Source organism: Marmota marmota, unplaced genomic scaffold (genome assembly GCF_001458135.2).
Source record: "Marmota marmota marmota unplaced genomic scaffold, marMar, whole genome shotgun sequence".
Classification (NCBI taxonomy): Eukaryota; Metazoa; Chordata; class Mammalia; order Rodentia; family Sciuridae; genus Marmota; species Marmota marmota.
Genome location: NW_025999900.1, coordinates 11,038,301 through 11,062,530, shown reverse-complemented (window position 1 = coordinate 11,062,530; position 24,230 = coordinate 11,038,301). Strand labels below are relative to the sequence as shown.

At 31.7% G+C, this 24,230-nt stretch overlaps 1 protein-coding gene across 1 annotated transcript in view; it reads right to left on the bottom strand.

The window, feature by feature from the left end:
* The window catches only part of Sos2 (SOS Ras/Rho guanine nucleotide exchange factor 2), an 80,627-nt gene that overhangs the window by 29,240 nt on the left and 27,157 nt on the right, over positions 1-24,230 (bottom strand). Inside the window, exons 7-16 of the mRNA XM_048798617.1 lie at positions 23,484-23,594; positions 21,068-21,166; positions 15,245-15,372; positions 13,870-14,525; positions 13,309-13,390; positions 11,236-11,358; positions 6,523-6,626; positions 3,563-3,785; positions 2,354-2,473; positions 2,039-2,201 (exon numbers count right to left, since the gene is read on the bottom strand). Of these exons, the coding sequence (XP_048654574.1) occupies positions 2,039-2,201; positions 2,354-2,473; positions 3,563-3,785; positions 6,523-6,626; positions 11,236-11,358; positions 13,309-13,390; positions 13,870-14,525; positions 15,245-15,372; positions 21,068-21,166; positions 23,484-23,594 (1,809 nt within the window). The remainder of the gene's footprint in view (positions 1-2,038; positions 2,202-2,353; positions 2,474-3,562; positions 3,786-6,522; positions 6,627-11,235; positions 11,359-13,308; positions 13,391-13,869; positions 14,526-15,244; positions 15,373-21,067; positions 21,167-23,483; positions 23,595-24,230) is intronic.

Below are 24,230 nucleotides of genomic sequence, written 5' to 3'. Positions count from 1 at the left end.
TAATACAGTAATACCCAGAACCATTTATCATTTCTTGCTAGAAAACACTTGGCAAAACTACCATCTTTAGAAACTGCTAAGGAAATAATCATATTCTTTTTTTTAAAAGAAAGAGAGAGAGACAGAGAGAGAGTGTGTGTTTTTCAATATATATATATATTTTTTTTAGTTTTCGGTGGACACAACATCTTTTTTTTATTTTTATGTGGTGCTGAGGATCGAATCCAACGTCCTGCGCATGCCAGGCGAGCGCTCTACCGCTTGAGCCATAGCCCCAGCCCCAGGAAATAATCATATTCTTAAAAAGTACATCTACATATGGGTGGTCCATGATAAATTATTTGTCACAACAATAAAATCCAAAATAACTTAATTGTTCCACAACAGAATGATGGAATAAATTATGGTTTATGTGTGAGACAGAAAACTATGTAGGCATTAACAATCTTGTTTTTGACAACAAACTAAAATAAAAAAGTGTTAAAGAGAAAAATATGTAGGCTACAAAAATCTACTTACAATATAATCTCAATTTTGTTATTAAAAGACATAAAGTCTTTCTATACACTAAACACATTATTTTATAATTTAAAAAATAAAATTTTAGAAAGGGTTCTTTTCATATTATTTTTTTTGACTATATCTAAAGGTGACACTTCTCAGAGGAAGATACACAATCTATCAACAAACATATGAAAAAACGTTCAACATCTCTAATAATTAGAGAAATGCAAATTAAAACAACTCTAGGATTTCATATCACTCTAGTCAGAAGAGTAGTTATCAAGAAAACATGCAATAATTAGTGTTGGCGAGGATGTAGAGGAAAAGGCACATTCATACATTGCTGGTAGGACTGCAAATTGGTACAGCCAATCTGGAAAACAGTATGGAGATTCCTCAGAAAACTTGGAATGGAACCACCATTTTGACACAGCTATCCCACTCCTCGGTCTATTCCCAAAGGACTTAAAAACAGCATACTATTGAGACAAAGCCACATCAATGTTTATAGCACCACAATTCACAACAGCTAAACTGCAGAACCAACCTAGATGCCCTTCAATAGATGAATGGATCAAGAAACTGTGGTATATATACACAATGGAATATTACTCAGCAATAAAAGAGAATAAAATTATAGCATTTGCAGGTAAATGCATGGAGTTAGAGAATACCATGCTAATCGAAGTAAGCCAATCCCCAAAACCAAAGGTCAATTGTTTACTCTGATAAGAGGACACTAATCCATAATGGGGACAGGGGGATGGGTTGAGTGGAGGAACTCTGAATTGGCCAAAGGGGAGGGGGCATGGGAATAGAAAAGATGGTGGAATGAGATAGTCATCATTACCCTAGGTACATGTATGATTGCACGAATGGTGTGACCCTACTCTGTGTACAACCAGAAATGAAAAATTGTGCTACATTTGTGTACAATGAATCGAAGAACATTCTGCTGTCATGTATAACTGATTAGAACAAATAAATTTTTTAAAAAGTTATTTGTGTAATTAAATTTAATATCATTTGTCATTTATGGGAGACTATCAAAGTGCCACTGAAGAAATTCATGTGAAACTTTATTACATTTAGGTTAAGCACATTAAAAAGAGGTACAGGTCCCATATTCTTTGACAAATCCTAAACTTACTAGTATATATTGATATATTTTTTAAAATATCTTTAAATTTCTATATTTAAGTGGAAAATATGGATTCATTCAAAGATAAATTCAAGCCAGGAGTGGTTGTAATCCTAGGTACTTGGGAGGCTGAGGCAGGAGAATCAGAAGTTTGAGGCGAGCCTCAGCAACTTAGTGAGGCTCTAAGCAACTTAATAAGACCCTGTCTCAAAATGAAAAATAAAAAGGGCTGGGGATGTAGTTCAGTAGTTGAGTGCCCCTAAGTTCAATCCCTGGTACCAAAAAGGGGGAAAAAAAAAAGATTAACTCAAAAAGACAGGCAGTAGGAGCAATCTCTTTGATATTAATTTTATCTTCCCCCAAAAGGATGAAATATTTAAGCCTAAAACTTACCTCAAAGGTATGGTCTAGTCTGTACACTGACACTGAATTTACTGCACTGACTATCTCCAATACGCCATTGAAATTATTCAAATCTTGAAAAACTTGCAGAATTTCTATAATTCTACTTAGTACTGCCACCCGTTCTTCAAAATTTTCTGCTTCCACAATGCATCTAATAACAACAACAAAAAATCCACGGCTTAGAAAAGTTTCTCCACCTAACTTAGGAAATAAGAAACTTCTTTAGAGCCAGAATTCAAGCTTAAATAGGACTTATTATTATGATGATTAAGAAGCAATAATAAAGAATAAACAAAAACTTACTTTTCAAACCACAGGGTGAGGTTTGTGGTATGGCGAATCATTTTTAATAAATTTGGAGAATTTATCTCTTTATCTTCTTTGGTCCACACACTCCCTACAAGTTCAGAAGGCTGGACTTTCCTAGAAATAAATTAAAAAAAAATCAGTACAACCTAATCTATCTATAAAGGATTAGTATCAAGATTATTTAAAGATCTGCTAAACTTAATTTAAAAACAGATAATGACAAACATGAAAACCTCAATAATATCAATTGGTAAGAAATGATAAAATAATCTCCAACTCCAATATGCAAGTAAAAATTGATACAACCACTTTGTAAAACAATTCATCAGGATCTTCCATTACTAAAGATATACATACTAGCTGACCCAACAATTCTATTGCTAAGTACATTCCTATGTAAACTCTTACAGAAAGTTACAAGAACTCATTCACAAGACTGTTCAGTGAAGCACTATTTACAGAAGTGAAAAACGCCAAACAATCTACCAGTTCACCAAAAAGAGACTGAATAAACTGTGGAATACTCATAGAATGGCTAAAATAAGTGAACTAGAACTATATTCATGGACTTTAACAGATATCAAAAAGAATATAAGTAAAAACATGATGCAGAATAAGTATGTTTAAAATGTACAAGCCAATACTATATATTATTTAGGAAAATGTGTGTATGTATATATAGAGAGACAAACAGAGGAAGAGTAAGCATCAAATTCTGGGTAGTTGTTATTTCTTGGGGGGAAAGGAGAGCAATGAATTAGGGAGAATTATAGAATTTCAATTTCATCTGTAATGTTTTTGTTATACATGAGCACTCATTACATGGCTGCTTATCATTAGGATAACTTCTCTAGATATTTATATTTCAAATGAGGGCTCCTGGATACAGAAAAGACTTTAATGGAATGATAGTGTCAGGGGCTTACTGTTGAATAGTTGTTACTATTGTACTGCATTAGTCTTCCTACCATTCCTCTTGTGAAGGATTGCTCATCCTTAAACTAGGTCTATATAGCAACATGTTAGAAGACTTTTACCTACAGGACATACTGTGATTAAAAACTGCTATGAGCTTCCCTCCAAACCCAGGAAAATAGATGAGATATTTTTAAGCAGTCATGATATGTAGCAAAATGTTTAAAAAATAGGTAAGAGGTATGTTCAAGGTTTTTGAAAACAGACCAAGAAATTACAATTACCTACCTGTAGAGATCAGATTCCAAAAGTGTTAGCTGACGAGCAATTTCTATTGGATGAAGTGTCATAAGATCAAATGTTTCAAACTGCCCTGGTTTACTGATATGCCATTCAATTGGTGGAGGTGGACTTTCAAAGGTAATATTATGGCTTATTCCGTTTGCCTGAGCTTGCTTCTTCCTCTTGATGATCTTAGCAATTGACTCTACCCATTTCTTCATAGCTTTCCCTAGAAAAAAACCACATAATTAGAATGTCTTTTACTTGACAGACATAACTGTAAATCTTTGTATAATTTTTAACGTTCACCCAACTTCAACAATTATCAACTCATGGCAAATTTTTGCTTCATCTAACCCCAAATCATGCCATTCCTTCACTCTGTTGTTTGTTTTTTGGTACTAAGAACTGAACCCATGGATGTTTTCTCACTGCACTACATCTCCAGTCCTTTTTGTTTTTCATTTTCAGACAGGGTCTTGCTAAGTTGTTGAGGATCTCACTAAATTGTTAAGGCTAGTCTTGAACTTGTAATTCTCCTGTCTCAGTCTCATGAGTTGCTGGTATTACAGGCATATACCACTATACCCAGCTCTAGTTATTCTTTAAACAAATTCAAAAAATCATATCATTTTGTCTATATTTAAGTCTTTTTAAAATAATCATTAGGTCATTATGACATATAAAAAAATGAAGCATTTTTTTCTTTTTTAAAATTTGTTTTTAGGTATACATAACAGAATATATTTTGACATACTAGATGGAATATAACTTCCCATTCTTGTGGTTGTACATGAGGTGCAGTTACACTGGTCATGTATTCATTCATATATGAACATAAGAAAGTTATGTCTGATTCATTCAACTTTGTTTCCTATTCCCATCTCCACTCCCTCTCCTTCATTCCCCTTTATCTAATCCAATGAACTTCTATTCTCCACCCCCTGTTATTGTGTGTTGGCATCTACATATAAGAGAGAACATTTGGCCTTTGATTTTCACTTAGCATTATAATCTCCAGTTCCATCCATTTACTGGCAAATGCCATACTTTCATTCTTCTTTATGGCTGAGTAATACTCCATTGTGTATATATACCACATTTTCTTTATCCATTCATCTGTTGAAGGGCACCTAGGTTGGTTCCATAGCTTAGCTATTTTGAATTGAGCTGCTATAAACATTTATGTGACTTCGTCAAAAAGTGAGATCTTAAAATCTTCAAATAGTTGGTTAATATTCAAATTTCTATCTCTTAAATATTTTTCTTATAATTAATTTGTTTTAAAAGGACATAAATAACATTTACTTAATTATATTTAGTCCATATGTCCTAAGTTTTCTTAGGACTATAGGTTCTCCCTTTATGTCTCATTTTTGCTTGCAATTTATTTGTTGAAGAAATGGAATTGTTTGTCTTGTGGTGATTCTCAAGTCTGTCCTGCCAACTGTACCCCTGTGGTATCATCTGCCATGTTTCTCTATCTCCCCTATTTTCTGAAAACCAGAGACATAGAGATCGATGTTTTTGTTTGTTTGTTTTAGTATTGGGGATTGAACCCAGGAGCACTTAACCACTGAACCTCATCCCCAGCTCTTCTCTTTATATTTTATTTTGAGACAGGGTCTTATTAAGTTACTTGGAGACTTGCCAAGTTACTGAGGCTGATTTTAGATCCTCCTGCCTCAACCTCCCAAGCTGCTGGTATTATAGGCTTGTGCCACTGTGCCCAGCGAGATCAATGTTTTGACATGAATACTTGCCAAGAATACTTTAATAGGATTCTTAACCAATATCTTATACTGTTAGATAAAACACAAATGTTCTTAATATAACATATGTTTGATGACACATATTATAGCCTGGAATTTTATCACATAGGCTATGTTTGAAACTTCAAGTAGGAAATTCCTATCTTTTAGACACAAAAATGTATTCCTCTGGGGGCTGGGGTTGTGGCTCAGAGGTAGAGTGCTCGCCTAGCATGCACGAGGCGCTGGATTTGATCTTAGCACCACATAAATGTAAAATAAAGATATATGTCCACCTAAAACTAAAAAAACAAATATTTTAAAAAATGTATTCCTCTGGAATATGTTTCTAAGAGAGGAAATATTATTTTAAAAAGCTGTTAATCATCCCAAATTAAAGAACCAGATTAAGGAGAATAAAAAAGCATAAAATTGGTGGGTGTGGTGATGCACACCTATAATCCCAGTGGCTGGGGAGGCTGAGGCAGGAGGATTACGAGTTCAAAGTCAAGCCTCAGCAACTTAGCAAGACCCTAAGCAACTCAGCGAGACCCTGTTTCTAAATAAAATATAAACAAAGGGCTGGGAATGAGGCTCAGTGGTCAAGTGCCCTGCCCCTGAGTTTAATCCCCAGTACCAAAACAACAACAACAAAAAGCAAAAAATTATATATATATTATTTATTTAATGGAAAAAATGGCAAACTTGAGGTGACATAAAATTAAATAGCTTTAATTTATTAAAAAGGACTTTTGACATTTTTAAAAGCAATATTCTCCTTAAAAACTTAAAAGGGGGGGGCTAGGATTGTGGCTCAGTGGTAGAGCGCTCGCCTAGCACGGGTGGGACCTAGGTTCGATCCTCAGCACCTCATAAAAATAAAGGCGTTGTGTTGTGTCCATTTACACCTAAAAAATAAACAAAAAAACTTAAAAGGGGGTTAAGAGTATAACTCAGTGGTATGGCACTTGCCTAGCACGTGCAAGGGCCTTGGTTTGATCCTCAGCATCGCAGACAAATAAAAATATGAGAAGACAAGGTTCTATGACTTTATATGGTTCTAAATATATGTGAGCTTACTGGAGTCTATAAAGATCATTCCAAATGTTATTTCAGCTTTTTAAAAATGGAAAATAGTTTACATTCTTAGTCATACAATTTTGAAAATAAGCTCAAGTGCAACATAAGAGTCAATCAAAACTTTAAATAATATACCTCTTACACTTGAAATGAAGGATTCCAGTCTTTTAAGCAATTCCACATCTCTTTCAAAGTCATAAAAATGGTGTTCAACCCAATGGCGAAATACATTTAAAATCCTGGTAAAATAAAAGAATCACATTTTAGTGAAATCTTCAATTATACTTTTTTACTTCTATTCTTCTTCATTATACTTCTTTCATTTTTCTAATGCCATGGCGATAGTTTTATATGCAAAAACCAATATAATACTTAGAGTCTCCATTTTTAATGAATACCTTAAGTGCTTCAATAATAAGAAGAAAATCAATCTCCAAACTCTACATTATTTTTAAATTATACTTTAGCCAGGAGTGGTGGCACACACCTGTAATCCCAGCTACTTGGGAGACTGGGGCAGGAGAATCGCAAGTTCAAAGCCAGACTGGGCAACTTAGTGAGACCCTGTCTCAAAATAAAAAATAAAGGGCTGAGGATGTAGCTCAGTGGCAAAGTGCCCCTGGGTTCAATCCCCAGTACTGCAAAAAAATAAAAATAAAAATTATACTTTAAAATATGTATTTGTATAAAGATTATGGTTTCTGTGCTTAATCACCAATTAATGTTAAGGAAAAGTGTCTTTTATTTATTCATATATAGAAAATACATGCTCTATAATAGAAAAGCTATTTTAAGTTTTTAAATTTTAATGTATTTTTCATATAAAATGGAAAATTAACTAAGATTTATTGTATTTGGTTCTAAATTCAAGTGCTAGCCTAGTGTCCTGGCACATGCCTATAATCCTAGTGACTTGGGAGACTACGGGAGGAAGACTGAACTTCAAGGCCAGACTCAGCAATTTAGCAAGGCCCTAAACAACTGAGTGAGACCCTGTCTCAAAATAATAAATAAACAGGGCTGGGTATGTAGCTCATTGGTAAAGCACCCCTCTGTTCAATTCCCAGTACCAATAAATAAATAAATAAATAAATAAATAAATAAATAAATAAATTCAAATGCTATCATCAAATTTCCCTGTAACCTACAAATATGCCTATAACCTTATTTCATTTTAAAAGACAAAAATATTTTTGTCAAGAGAGTGATTTTGTTTTGCATATCACAAAAATGATTACTCCTGATCTTGCAAGTATTTAATTATCTATACAAATATGAAATGCTCTCTACCATAGAGACATCCTAATAATATTACTTTTCTTCATTACTTCAACAAATGGCCATTTTCAGGTTAGATTTTTATTTCCCTACCACAGACAACTATATTTCTCTCAGACTATGCAAGTACATTTAATTACCAGTCTTCATCATGCTATTTATATTAAAACAACATTAAGTCATTATGGTCTGGTTAGTTCAGGAGCTTAGAAAATATATCAAAAGATCATAAATTGTTAGCTTCTAGTTTCCACTTATATCAGTTCAAATAGTTCTGCTTATATTTTCTTTCTAGTTTCTATAGCATTGATGTAATTTTAAAATTACGATCATATAAAAGAAAAAAGTCTAATCAGACTTCATCAAACTTAAAAACTTCATCTCATCAAAGTACCATTAAGAAAACTAACAGGCAAACCACAATCTGGGAGAAAATATTTACAAAACCTTTTTCTGACAAAGGACTATATCCAGTCCTACTCGATATACTTATACAACTTAGTAATAAAAAGACAACTCAACAAATGATAGACATGAGTCAAACCTATTCTTCAAAGATGAAGAATGACTAGCCAATAAGAGACAGTAAAATGTTCTCAACATCATTAGTCAATAGGGAAGAACAAATTAAAACCACAATGAGATACCACTATACACCCAACAGTATGGCTAGGTATGAAGAATAAGATCACTAAACAATAGTGAAGATATGCAGCAATGGAATGCTCATATATTGCTGGTGAGAATGTTAGAAGAAGTTTTGACAGTTTCTTTTAAAACAAAATACATATCTACATTATGTCCTAGCTATTCCACTCTGAGTTATTTACCCAAGTGGGAAAAAAAGAAATACACACACACCCCCACTCCCACATTCACAATAAGACTTCTAAGATAAAGTTCATAGCAAATTTACTCATAATCAAAAACTGGAAAATGCCCAGGTATCCTTCAATGGGAAAAATACATGAACTGTGGTGTATTCATATAAGGAAATAACTACCTTAGTAATAAAATAGAAAAAACCATTGGTTCAAGCAACATGGATGAACCTCAAAAGCATGTTGAGTCAGACATGAAAGTTATAGAATCCATACCTTTCTTTCCCATACTAGTCAGAGTCACACCCACAACAGGAATGAAGTAATTCAGACTTGGGGATGGCACCAAAAGATCTCAGAAATTATTGTCTCCTAAATTAACAAGTGAATTACAACTCCTAAACAGAGAACAAGGAATGTAGCCTTTGAATGCCTCTTTAAAAACCCTTGTTCCCCCTGATCAGCAGAATCACAGCCTCTGGGACTGGAGTCCCCTGTGTTTCCTTTTTGCTAGCAAAGCAATAAAACTTCTCTCTCCTTTTCCTCAAAACAAAAAACAAAAAAGTGTAAAAATCAATTTATACAAAATTCTAAGACAAGTAAAAGAGTCAATAGCAGGATAAATCAGAATACTGCCTTTGGGCAGTAGCAACAAAAATTGACTAGAAGGAGCACAAGGGAACTTTCTGGGTTGTGGTCTATCATTCTGTATCTTGAAAGGAGTTTGAATTACAAAGACATTAAAATTTAACCAAAGTACACTTAAAATGTGTGTATTTCATGTAATGAACATTTTAGAACAAATGAATAATAAATACTGAAATGTTATTGATATATAAGTTGAAGTATTTAAGAAATAGTGTACTTTGAAACACATTCAAAAGATTAGGTGATTAATGAACTGAGTGAAAAATGACAAATAAATATATGTGATAAAAGTAAGTAAAATAAAATGCTAACAGTTGATCTGGTGGGTTTATCATTGTTCACTATGAAATTCTCTCAATTTTGCTCTTTTTTAAAATGTCAGAATAAATTGCTAAATAAAATACATTAGCTTACATTTTACTAAAATTCCTTCAATGCTCACAGAAAAAGTTTAACAAACTGGCTTGAATTTCAAAGCCATCTTCAACTCTACCCCAATATAGTTAATCTCCTCTATTACAGCTTACAATACAATGTCTTCATTCCTCTAAGTTCAATTTCCTTACCTATTTCCTCTGCACACCATTCTCAATCCTGTCTTTTTACCTTTGTTCACACTATTTCTAGTTACCCTCAATACCTTCAACAACCTTTCTGCATATCTAAATTCTATACATCCCTTAGGGACAATCTCAGATTTTACCTCTTCCTAAGATGTCTTCCCTAACTACTGGAGTCTAATCTTAGCTATTCCTGAAGTTTTATAGGGGTATATTTTTGTGAGCCATTGAACTATTCAAAGTAGTATAATGTATAACTATTTCATGTATCTTTTTACCCCAATAAAATCATAATATTATGGCATCACATCATGACAGTCTATTATTTTTGTATTCACCATAAGTAGACAAGTATACAACTGAGAACATGCTTAGATATAAACAGTTAAAGAATTCACATGACTGAGATCTAAGATCTTATTTCCTGTCTGCCCTATAATAGGGACCTCATAAATGTATGCCTCATTTGAGTAGATTAGTACAAATGCATCTCAGTTACTTGAGAAAAATTATTCTTCTTTCTTCTAATGTAATGGGTAAAAAATCTCATTTTCTTATACAAAGAATGACATGTTAAAAGTTTTGGCTAAAAGACATATAGCTAGGAACACCATTATTCCTCTAAAATTGAATTTATTTATGGTAATTATCCTGGAAAATAATAAATCCAGTTCAAAGCTATAATTTATTAGTTAACAATAATCAAGGAAACAATATTTAGAAAAAATATTTAGATCATATATAGTTAATATGATAACTCAGTATCCAATGATAAAGGGTAGATAATACTTTAGTTTTCATTTGGACTATAAGAAGGTTAAAGGAGCTTCCAATTTTTAATGCTTAGTGAAACAAAAACACAATGGCTCAAGAGGTCAGATATGGTCCCATCCTGTCACTCCCTTTACATGACCCAAGTTCAAATTATTTAATCGTACTAAGTTTTCCATTTCTTCATATATAAAGTTAGAATAATCATTGTGTTGCACCATAAAAAAAATTGTGTTTTGAGGATGAGATTAAAAAAAGATAAAGCACTTAGGGTAATATCTAGCACAGAAAGTACCTAACAACTGGCAACTCTATAATTAAATCTATTATAGAAATTACTGCAATGATTCCTTAGGTAACTTTACATATGATAAAGAGTAGGAAAAGCAGTAGAACTTCCATAAATATTAAAAATTATAAAAAAAACAAACAAGGACCAAGTAACTACCATTACAAAGGGACATAAGGGAAATAAAGTGGAAAGCTGACAGTAAGCAAGCTTATATATGTAAGTTTTACTTATAATAACACACATTTATTTTGATCTGTAAATATATCACATGTCAGAGAGAGCTGATGTAAATAACATGGTATACTTATATAAATTTCTTCAGGATATTTATTTAAAATAGCTTCACAGAGAAAGGAATTTGGAAATTTAACTGTTATAAAATTAACAATAATATTTATATTTAAATTAAGAGCTAAGAATTTTTGTGTTAACTATATACTGAAAATGGCACATAAGAAATGTAATATTCAGGTCAAACCTAAGTTGTACTGGTTGGACGTATTCCTTTCGGAATCTTTTAAGGTCTGCACTGATTGGCTGCTCGCCTTTCTCTATTGCCAATTTGTCTGCTTCAGTAGGTTCTGGCTCTGGAATTTCAAATCTAAGAAGAAAACCAAAAGGACAGGAATTTGTTCATACATAAATGAAAGATATTTTAAATACAACAAAAAAAATTTGACCAAAGAATCCCCTTTCCTATCACTTTGTAGAAAGTGCAATTACTGTTAAGCCTTCCCTGCAGTACTCCATACTACACAAATACAAAAATTGCCTTCATCTATATGATCCTAAGATTTTATATCAAATCTTTATAAAAAGTTTTTTATGATTAGCATTAATCAATGCTATTAATCAACCAACAAAGGGTTCATGGAAAAGATCCAAGAAAAGAATCCACAGGAATATAACTTCTTTAAAGATCATAAAGAGCTGGGAGATTTAGTGTATGCCTGTAATCTCAGCTACTAGGGAGTCGAGGCAGGAGGACCGCAAGTTCAAAGTCAAACTCAACAATTCAGTGAGACTGTCTCAAATAAAAGAAAAGAGACTGAGCATGTAGCTCAGTGGTAGAACTCTAGCTAGCTTCTTCGAGTCCCTGTATTCAATCCCCAGTACCATAATGTGAAAGAAAGGACTTATCATCTATCCTTAATATTTATATCATAAAAATGAAAGCAGACTAATCAATTTCCTTAAATACGTGAGTATGAAATTCAAAAAGGAAGCCCAAGATGAACTTTTAAATTAAGAACATAACCTAAGTGGGTAAGGTAAAAAATCAAAATTAAAAAACCAAAAACCTTCCCTAACCAGAGGAAATATAGCTATAATGTAAGTTAGGAAATATAGCTATAATGTAAGTCTAGCAAATATACTTTCCTTATTTTGGACACAGAAATAGAACAATAGATTTTCATAACGTATTATACTAAGTCTAGTAAATTTAATTTCATAGAACAAAATGGAAATAGGGGTCAAGATAAAATTTTAGTTAAGTTTATAAATGTAAAACAAAAATCATTTTGTAGTTCAGATTATATATGTACATATTCATATACATGTGTGTATATACATATGTATGTATGTGTATATGTATTTTAGTACATTTTTTTTTGAAATTGGATCTCATTATATGTTGCACAGGCTGTCTGAAATGATCCTTCTGCCTCAGTCTCCCAAGTACCAGAATTATAGACCCATTCCATGACATCCAGCCAGGTTCTTTTTTTTTAAACTACAAAGCATTTAAAGTATCACTAAGTAAAAAACATTCAGTTAAAAAATTTTTTTTCAATTCAAAAAATGTTTAAATATTAATAAAGGAATTGTTTTTTAAGCTTAATAATAATACATGATTTATTTAAAATAAAAATTCTTAACTTTCAGAGATACACATAGAAATATTTACAGACGAAATATGTTTTCTGAGATCTACTTCAAAATAATCCTGGGGGTAGAATATTTAAATCTGTAGGGAAGCAGATAAAACATGAGTTGATAATTATTGAAGTTAGATAATGGATAAATGGGTTCATTATATTTTCTGTCTACTCTTGCACACGTTTGAAATTTTCCATAACAAATTTGTTTTAAAATCAAAAAGTGGAAAATTCCCTTAAATAACAGAACAAATTTTACTATAATGTTGTTTTTTCTCTCTAAATTGGGTCTTTAAGGGGCTGGGATTGTGGCTCAGCAGTAGAGCGCTCGCCTAGCACATGTGAGGTGCTGGGTTCCATCCTCAACACCACGTAAAAATAAATACATAAAATAAAGGTATTGTGTCCAACTACAACTAAAAAATATTTTTAAAAATTGTATTAAATTGGGTATTTAAGATTACCTCTTGGAATATTGCTAATAGCTGAAAAGAACTGTTACAAACAGCAAACACTACTTAAAAAGTATGGTAATACATCTAATGTAATGACAAATAAATTATGTTCAACACCTACCTGAGTAGGTACCAGCTACTAGGCACTTTGCAAGGTACAGAACAGTTAATTTTTTTATAAAATATTAATACAAGTAAAATATACATTTTTCTCACCGTTCAATCAGTAAGCTTAGCAATTCCTGTGGTTTACAAAATGAACGATATGTAGTAAGAAAAGTACGAACAAAATTGGGATCTGAAAAAGTAGAGCATAAACATATTTCATGTTCAATTTTTCAGTTTAATTAATTCAGAGTACCATATTTCCCTTCCTTTTTAGTTTGGTTCTTCCTGCCAACTGTGGTATTTTCTTGATAAATAAGGATTGTTTTCAAATTTTTAAAATTTGCATTAATATGCAAATTTTATGAGCACTTATTTAATAACTAATCAAGTTAACAATATTATATTTTAGAAACATTTAATTAGCTATTTATCCCTTTTGATTCTGCAGTATTTTAATATTCTGGAGGCAATTCATTTTTTTTTCCCTGAGATCTTCAAAATAATTCTGGGAGAAGGGTATTTAAATCTGTAATGAAACAGATGAAACATGAGTTGACAATTATTAAAGTTGGATGATGGATAAATGGGTTTATACATTATCTCTGAACACCATTAAAAAGCTTTTGGGAATTAGGCCCTAGGTAAGTACTCACAATGAGTTTCACATACCTGCATACATATGATATGTTAACCTTTCAATTAATTTCACCACAGTTCCTCCTTTAATAATGGGGATTCCACTTCTACTTTGCAAGTTGTCTTCAAAAACAATGTTTTCCTCAGAGTCTTTTACCACAAAACGATACACATCTGGACTTGGTAATCTCAGTGGCTGATCATTTTCTTCTTTCAATAATACAGAATCTAGCATTCGATCTAGAGTACTACGATAATGAAGAGAAATAAGGGCTGCCATCCAATTATTTTTCTCTTCTGCAGACTTAGCAGCAAATATTATGCTGTTTTCATCTTTGGATACTAATTCAAAAGCATGTCTGCACTCACAAGTATCTTCCTTATCACAGATTTGTACTTTCCTCATGACAAACTTTTCTTTTAATCTATATTCTGCACTACTGTAACCTGGAAGCCGGGTCTGGCCATGATTAGGTTTACAGCTGATCATTAAGCCATCAAAGAGAAAAATATGTCGTTCATGTTTAGCACCAATTCTTGTCAACGGTCCTTCCATTATAAATTCATTGCAGCACTGTCCAATATCTTTGCCTTCCCATCCATCTATGTTTTTCTGAATTTCATTCATTTTTTTGATGGCCAGGTGCTTGCTTCTTAATTGACGATTATAAAAAGGGCAAACAGGATCCCTAATAAAAAAATGAATATAAGATTATTCAATGATTACACAGTCCTAATTCCTAATTTCTTCAAGTGATAACTATCTCAAATCAAGTGACAAAAATATTAAGTTGGGCTGAGGGTGTAATCCAGTGGTAAAGCACATGGTTATCAGAATACATGAAATTATGGGTTAAATCCCCAGACTTTCAAAAGAAAAAAATTAAACATCCAAATACTAAATTTTATATACAACATTTACTTTTTTCTAACTTTGTCCCTAAAATATATGTGTCCCGTTTCATTACTGTGAAAGCGAAGTACTACAGACTATATTTCAAAATTCCTAATGCCATAAGTACTAAAATTACAAAAGAATCCTAAATTCTTATACTGATTATACAAAAATTTTTAGATTCATTAAGTGTATCTTAACATTATGACAATGCTAACCTAAAACTAAAACAACCAAAAAAAGTGAAAGAAAAAGCACAACTTTTAAAAATGCAACCATCATTATAAATTATACTTTTTGAGAAAACCAAGTATCAGATACAATGAAGCATACAGAAAATATTCATTTTTTAAAAATATTTATTTTTTAATTGTAGTTGGACACAATACCTTTATTTTATTTTTATGTGGTGCTGAGGATCGAACCCAGGGCCTCGCACGTGCTAGGTGAGCACTCTACCGCTGAACCACAACCCCAGCCCCAATATTCATATTTTTAACAGTTTGGAATTACCCAGGTCGGCGTCTAGGTGAATACTGCTTGTAAATTCGGTCCATACTACCTTGAAGATTCATGAGAGCAGTAATAGCTTGGTTCAAACATTCTCTGTCTTCTTGCTCTTCACTACATGCTTTCAGTTGCTAAGAAAAAAATAAATGATAACTGCATTGTTTGATTCTTCTCTCAATTTTCTTATAATTAGAGAAAGAATCATCAAATATTTAAAACTTTAAATACATTTTAAATATACTTAATAAAACTAGCTAAATTTTATTTTATGACCTCTTAAACCAACCTTTTTTTTACAAATACAATATAGATACAAATTATTATTAGCAAACAGTAAAAAAAAGACTTTTTTTTTCACAAATAGTAAAAAATGAAAATCACTGGAACATCTTCCAGATTTACAATAATAGCCTGAAATACCTAAAACATGAAGACTACATGCTACTTTAATTTATTAGTAACTATGAATATAGAAAATAAACTCCCACAGATGATTTTATATTCTCTAATGATTAAATACTCAAGTTTTCAAGTTTCAACATTTCAAAAAGCTTACATATCTTTGTTTTACAACATAATAAAGTAGAAAACCACTTCAATCCATCAGAAACTTTTCTGCAAAGAGAATTCATAAAGAAATCTACTAGTATGTTTAATAACACAGAATTCAACCATTCTAGTCACAAATCAAGAAACTATAAAAATTAATATTCTATCTTATAACCATTGGAAATAAAATTTAAAAACTGGCTTGTTAATCCCCAAAGCTCTGGTTTTATTTAATTTTCCAAAATTCATTCGCATCTCACTCTCAGAAAGGAAGTTTACTTTGTAAAAAATAATTCACATTGGATTATGCTCCAATATTTCAATCCTTTTGATGAAAAATTCAAAGTAGAAATAATATATAGCTATCATACAGAAATTATCTAAATGTATATTTATGCAAGAATATGGAAAATTATTATGACTTCTTTTAGAAAAATTTTAAAAACTTAAATCTATTTTATTTATTTTTTTTTAGAGTGTGCATATGGTCAACTTTATTTTTTTATTTTTATTTTTTTTATTAATTGTTCAAAACATTACATAGCTCTTGACATATCATATTTCATACATTTGATTCAAGTGGGTTATGAACTCCCATTTTTCCCCCATATACAGATTGCAGAATCACATCGGTTACACATCCACGTTTTTACATACTGCCATACTAGTGTCTGTTGTATTCTGCTGTCTTTCCTATCCTCTACTATCCCCCCTTCCCTCCCCTCCCCTCCCATCTTCTCTCTCTACCCCATCTACTGTACTTCATTTCTCTCCCTTGTTTCCCCCCCCTTCCCTTCACCTCCTCTTATATGTAATTTTGTATAACGATGAAGGTCTCCTTCCATTTCCATGCAATTTCCCTTCTCTCTCCCTTTCCCTCCCACCTCTCGTCCCTGTTTAATGTTAATCTTCTTCTCATGCTCTTCCTCCCTGCTCTGTTCTTAGTTGCTCTCCTTATATCAAAGATGACATTTGGCATTTGTTTTTTAGGGATTGGCTAGCTTCACTTAGCATAATCTGCTCTAGTGCCATCCATTTCCCTGCAAATGCCATGATTTTGTCATTTTTTAGTGCTGAGTAGTACTCCATTGTGTTTAAATGCCACATTTTTTTAATCCATTCATTTATTGAAGGGCATCTAGGTTGGTTCCACAGTCTAGCTATTGTGAATTGTGCTGCCATGAACATCGATGTAGCAATATTTTATGATCTTTAACTTCCTAGAAACTTTGTGCAAACTTTGCCTTTTCCTCATTTTCCAACCACAATCTCAAAAGTATTCAACAAGATTTTCCTTTTTCAGTAAGGAAATGGTTGAATATTGTTTGAGAACTTGGTCCAATACCTTTCATTTAAAGTCCTAAAAATTATTCCACATATGAAACACAGAGACAGTTGGCTTTTTTATGCAGAAGTCTTGCTATCAAGAGATTAGCAATAAAAATAATTTAAGTGACTATCATTAGAAGAAATGCCTTAATCCCTAGACTAAGAAATAAAACAATGAAGCATTAGCACAAAAGGGTCAAATTACCATGTAAAGTTTGTGATCTTTAAAGGTGAAAATTACTAGCAAAACCACTTATTTTGTTGCTTTAAAAATGTCATGATTCTTCACAGCTACACTCTAAAATACTTTAATAAAGATGGATGTTGATGATATAAAATGCTTAAGGCATTTTTATTCTGTTTTGTTGGTAGAAATTCCCAAATTGCCACTAATGTTAAGATTCTGGGGCTACAAGAATACTAAGTATCTACTATCTATTTAGCTTAAGCCTGCCCAAACTCTTACACATCTTTTTAAAATAGTTGTGTAATAATTACAAGTTGTCAAGCAGGAAAAAAAATTTCAGGATATTTACAAAATGAGATTTCCTACTGATAATAGTATGTAAAACATGACTCTGGCATAACCTTCATGCAATAATTTGCAAAATATTTCTTGAAATTTCAGCAGTAATAGTTCATAAATATCAGCTTAAGAATATCCAAGCTAATTCTCTACAGATATTTAAAAGGCTGTATTCTAAATTTCTTACATTGACACAGAAATCAAATCAGTCATTCTCTTTTATGGCTCCATACACTTTCTACATGTTGGCTCTGCCTTCCTAAACACCCAATGAACTTAGCCTCTAGGATATCTAGAAATGCCTCTTTTTGAGGAAGATGGCTTCAAATGATGCCTTTTCTCTCTTTATTTTCTTCTTTTGAAGTAATAGCACATTTATAGAAAAGTCGCAAAAATTTACACAATTCAACTCCTATATACTATCAATCACTATTTTTTTTTAACATTTTGCCACAAGTTTCATCATTCTGTGTTCATCATTCCCCCCCTTGAACTATTTATTTAAGTGTAGTTTGTGATACTATCCATTTCCTTGAAGAATAAGGGGAACAACTGCTGAATGACTGTGAGATTATTTTTGGAATGTAAGAAAAACTCAAATGTACAACAAATAGTATTGTTCCCTTTAACTCTTTTAATATTTCAGTGGTACATTTTAGAATAAGGATTTTCTTTCTTTCTTTTTATTTATTTATTCATTTTACAGAATTATAGTATAGTGATCACTTTCAGGAAATTAAACACTGATAAAACTCTATTACCTAATCTATAGTACATACTCCAGTTCTGTCACTTGTCCCAGTAACATCCTTTAGGATTTTTTCCCCCCAATATAGGATCCAGAGTTGCACTAAGTTCTCACATTTCTATAGTCAATCTGAATAGTTCCTCAGCATTTGTCTTTCATGACTTCTTCAAATGAGTAAGGACATACACACTTACTAGGATAAATCCTTAAACATCCAACTACCATATGATTTTTTTTCTAACTGCCCTAGGAAGAATTAGTTATTCCTACTATGGTGGTCTCACAGTATCATTTCTATTAGGCACTTATAGTATAATTCCTTATTCTTCTTCATTTCCTTCACTAAACTGTAGACACCTTAAAGACTGTGGCTATTCTATTCATTCATTAGTATACTACCTGTGTGTGGTAAGTACCCCAAAGAATAACTAGCAGAAGTACTTAGAGTGACTTATTTTATAAACACTTAAAATTTTAGGTGTTAAGACAAATAATGATGAATATTTTTTGAGTTCTCTGTCCATTTTGAGTTAGCTTATTTAATATTTATTATATCTCTGCAAGATAAGTGTTATTATCATAAACGTGGTACAAATGAAGGAAGTGAAGCAGAGAAGTTAGGTAATATGCCTAAAAGGAGCAGTAGAACCTATACTCAAACCTAGAAGCCCTAACCCCAATGTACAAACTTTTGGCTACATTACTCTCTCTCTACATTGACACCAAACACAATTGTGTAAAACACTGGCCTATTTCTACATCTGATGACAAACTGAAAAGGATCCCTTCTATGTTAAAAGCAAACTGGATAAGTATAATTTAATGAAATTGAGTGTGCTTTGCATGAAAGGTCAATGAGAATAAACACCCTTGCAATATATGGTTAAATTAAGTAATAAAATAGAAGTGATTAATTTGAAGTGACTAATTTGTAGTATCTCATAAACCTCCCTGAAGAGATAATCATTCTTCTCAGTTGTGTGCATCTTATCCAAGATTTTACACCTCATTTAAGCTTTTTCTCAACTCTAGGGGACTTCACTGAAATATTTACCAAGCTTCTCCTGAATTCCTGTAAAATGCTACAACTACCACGGATATCTGTATGTCTGAAGCATGGGAAATTATAACAAATTTCGAACTTGTCTCTATTGGAATAGGAGCTCTGCCTAGATGTGAAATAATACGTGTGTGATTATTTTTTGGTAGTAATAAATTTCTTTTTAGATTTTCACAAAAGTAGAGTTAGTAATTTGTTGGGAAATTCAATTCATTAAAACTATTTTTTTTTAAATTGCTTTAAAAAAACAGCCCCATATTATTTTTCTTCAACATGTCCTTAAATGATGTGTCAGTACTAAAAGAATAAATATGCAGTAAAATATTTCTCAAAGTTTTTTTCAAGGTTCAGGACATTTCTTTCAATAGATATATCTCAAGCTTTTGATGTTATGAATATACTCACACATACACACAAAAAGAATGACAAAGCAAATATTGCATAAGTTAACAACTGGTGAATCAAGGTGAAGGGAGTTTAGTGTTTCATTTTTGTAACTTTTCTGGTTTTCAAGGTAAAAGGTAAAAAAATATTACCTAAAGAAACTTCAAATTATTTCATATTGAAATAATGACTTATCTTTCCCAATGACCTCATTAAAATTATTAATAATACATCTTCCTGTGAAGCTTTAAAATAGAGACCTCCTTAAATATGGAATAATCCATAAAGAACTCATAAAGAGAGTGTTGGCTTCATATGAATAATACATGCATGACCCCAGATATTTACTTGAATTTCTAAAATATTTCTAGATAATGTACATGTCTTTTCAGAAGTCCTATCATTAGTCTTATACTTGTCTTCTATGTTTGTCAACATTTTAAAATCCTGATTTGTATATAGTTAAAATATTTTCCCTATCTGGATGATTACAAGGTTGCTCTTATAGCTACTATGTCTGCATGTAAGATCAAGACATTGACTATGATGGCCTGATTCATCCTGAAGCCACAACTACCTTGTCACCATTCACTTACTAGATCTCTTGGTTCTTGATGATGTGACTAAGAATAGTGGTTGTTTAGTAAGTTAAAATAAAGCAAAGAATCACTTTTAAAAAGATATATAGTATGTATATTACATATACACATAAAAGAATATATTATATATGCTTTTGAATGTGTTACTTGGTCCTAACTGTGAGAGAAAGAATACTATACTGCATGGTAAAAACAAAACAAAACAAAAAAACCAACCTCAGAAGTGATTTTCTTAAGAAGTTAAAATAGGATGAAAATTTAGAGCAATGTTATGCATAAAAATTATTATGTAAATAAATCAAGAATTAAAAGACTAGTACTAAGTGTCTCTAAAAGTTAATTTCAAAAAAGTAAACTTTTCTATCAGATGGTAACTCAAGATTCGGTGTGAAATGACACATAAATTTTCTACCACATGGAAATGATCTGAACATAAGAAAGATATATAGAATATATAAATTCCTAGAAAATTTATTACACACACACACACACACACACACACACATCCTTAGCCCTAAGATATTTTATTTTTGTGAATAAGAAGTATTTAAAATAATGTTATCAGGTCAAAAACTAGTTTTCAGATCTCATAAATGTACTTCCTAAAAGGCTCAGGAAGTTTTTGCCTTACCTTTAATAATTCAAAATAATGCCAACAATGATACACTGGTACCAGCATAAGGCGAGGAAGGACATAACGAACTGCTTCTTTAAAACCATCAGCAATGGACTGCAAAGCAAAAAAAAATGTAATAATGTACCTCTGACATCAAAGATACATAAAAGCAATTCCTAACAAATAGCTTTAAAAAGTATACAAACTTGTCAAAACTATAATGAAAAGCATAAGCTGTATTGAAATTGTAGTGCCATAAATTAAGTTTTATCTCATTTCCCCCTTTATTAGAGAAATATATATATTTCTTCGTCTCGGTAAAGCTTAAATAACTCTCACAAAAGTGGTCTGCAGCTTTTCTTCAAACATTTGGGTTTCCATATACCCTAAAGGCATTCTGAAAAGCTATATACTCTCTTGCACATTTTTATGTTGTCATTAGAAATGTTCACAGTTTAAATACCTATAAAGCATGTATTTGAAGAGATGATGTATAATATAAATGTGACTTAAATGTATTTCACCAGTGACTGAATACATTTCAGACTAAGGCTATTTAACTTATGAAAAATGTTTGTTACACAACTTAATTGACAAAGCCAATCTTCACTGGCAAAACAAATAGCCAGATCAAACACTAGTTAGAAATCCTGAGTTGATTATTATATTCAAAAAACATATTAATATGGTCTCAAGGAGTAGAAGCACCAGGAAGAACTTAAAAACTGCTTCTAACATACAACCTCCAGGTATGAGAACTTTACAAGCTGAATTTATACTGAATGAATAATGAAGAACTTTTTAAAAAGTTAATATTCATCTTTGTGATAAATATCTTGCTTCTTAGTTCTTAGGTAGCCAGATAAATGTGACAAGGCAGAAGGAGATATGACATTCACTACCAAGAGTTTTTACCATAAGCAACCCATATCCTTCTTTTGGATAACCTTACTTTGTATTCAATAAACTCTCAGTAGCAATGTTTTATTTTATTTTGTTTTGTTTTTTCTTTTCATTGGTTCCCTGGAGATTTCTTACATCTTGGATCAATGCATAATAGGAAATTCAATGTGGCAAGGGGTAATGTATAAGAGGAATTGGAAAAGAGAACGTAAAATACATTAAAAAAAAAAAGGGTCTCAGGCAAACTAGGAACCAATTCCCCTAAAGTTATCTGTGCATTTTTATCCCTTGAAAAACTTTCATGTGTACCTAGAGATAGGTATATACAGGTGTTGAAAACTGCTAATCTGTAGAATAGATGATTTGCTAAAAGTTATAGGGGTTTAAAATCAACTCATGCTGATTTTTTAAAGTTGACTTACTGATGTTTCTCCCCAAGAAAAATAATGACAAGACCAATATTTAATGTGAGAAAGAATATGATAGGCTTCTTTGTAAACATTTTCCTCATAAACACTCTAATTCAGATATTTATACTATGGACAAAAGTATAAAATAGAAATATGCACTGTATTTTGCAAATTAAATTAATTGTCAAAAGTAGTTTTTAGCATTATATCCTGATTAGAACACCATGGTAGTGTTATTCAAAAAACATATTAATATGGTCTCAAGGAGGAGAAGCACCAGGAAGAATTTAAAAACTGCTTCTAACATACTACATCCAAGTATAATAAAGTTAACAGATAGTAAAATAACAAAAACAGATGGTAAAATAACAAAACATTAACTGCCCATAGCTTTTCCAATGTATATATTTAAGGGAGATGGGTAAAAAATAATATGAAGATAACTGACAGTAGAGTGAAAAAATGGAAGGGTGGAGTAGCTAGAATGAAGAAAGGTTGGATGGCTTGCTTGCTCGTTTTAAGAATACAGAGTTGATCATTTCATATGCTGGAAGTAAGAGCTAGTCTAGATGTAGAAGTTGCTACAGGTAATTAGTAAAGTATCATTTATATCAATGAAACATTTAAGTATTGACAGAATAAAAATTTTGCCTCTCTTCATCTATTTTCATTTTATCTAAATGCATTATTAAACCAAGAAATTCATATCTTATTTCTCACTTCAGTATTTATCTTCTTTAAATTGTAGACCTGATAGAGAAACCAATTTGAGAATATATAAGGCTATTCTCATTTCTTTAAAAGATTTCTCCAAATCTTCCTATAGGAAATATGATACTGAAATAGCTCCCCAGATTCACCTCTATAGTCTCATCTAGAATGTGCCAGATTCTTCTGGTTGTTCAATATTTGCAATGTAGTACTATAAAAGATTTACCACATTAAGAGCAGACTGAAAGAAGACAGAAAACAGAAAATAATTTAAAACGAGCTTAGAATTAATAGATTTTGAAGAACTAATGAAATTTATTCTAGCATTACAAACATTTGAAGGATAAGATGGTGATGTATTTCTTTATTTGTTTTATAAAAGAAAAGAGCATTTAAGTTAAGTTTACCTGAAAGTGTAGAGCAACTGCAGGTCTAGCCATCAACTTACTAAAATGTTCATTAAACTCTGGTGAAAGAATGTCCTGTGATAATGTTTCATAAGGATCAAATGCTTGCTCCTGTTTTTTAAAAAAACCAAAAAATGAAAATGTATTAGGTTTAAAAGAATATCTTTTCTACTAATATGCTAGAGATCATCTAGTGACAAAATTCTATTCAAGTCCTCAATAAAGTATCATCCCTTCTTGCTTTCTACTTTTCAAAAACAAACAATAACTATGTCTGCAACTGATAAATTTTTTTAAAATGTAAGCACTGACCTTGAACACTAGATGCCAAGAGGCAATGGATCTTCAAATAAATAATGGACTCTGTGATCACAGGTGTCAAGGTATTAAAATGTACATTTTATTCCCAGTAAATGAGAAGTAAATTGATAAGTAAAAGAAGGCTGGAAACTCAAGCTTATCCAAGTTTAAATAAGTTTACATTTACGATACTTTAAAGGAAATAACATTGATACTCGACAGTTTCCAAAATTAAAGAAAGGAGAGCAAAGATAACAGATAGTAAAACAACAAAACATTAACTGCCCATAGCTTTTCCAACGTATATATTTAAGTAAATTTATACTCGCCAATAATAACCAATAACTCCAATGTTTAGTTAGAACTAAGGCTAGTGCTAATGTAAAATGGTATGGCCCCCATAAAAACAATTTGGCACCAGGTGTGGTGGCAACACCTATATTCTAT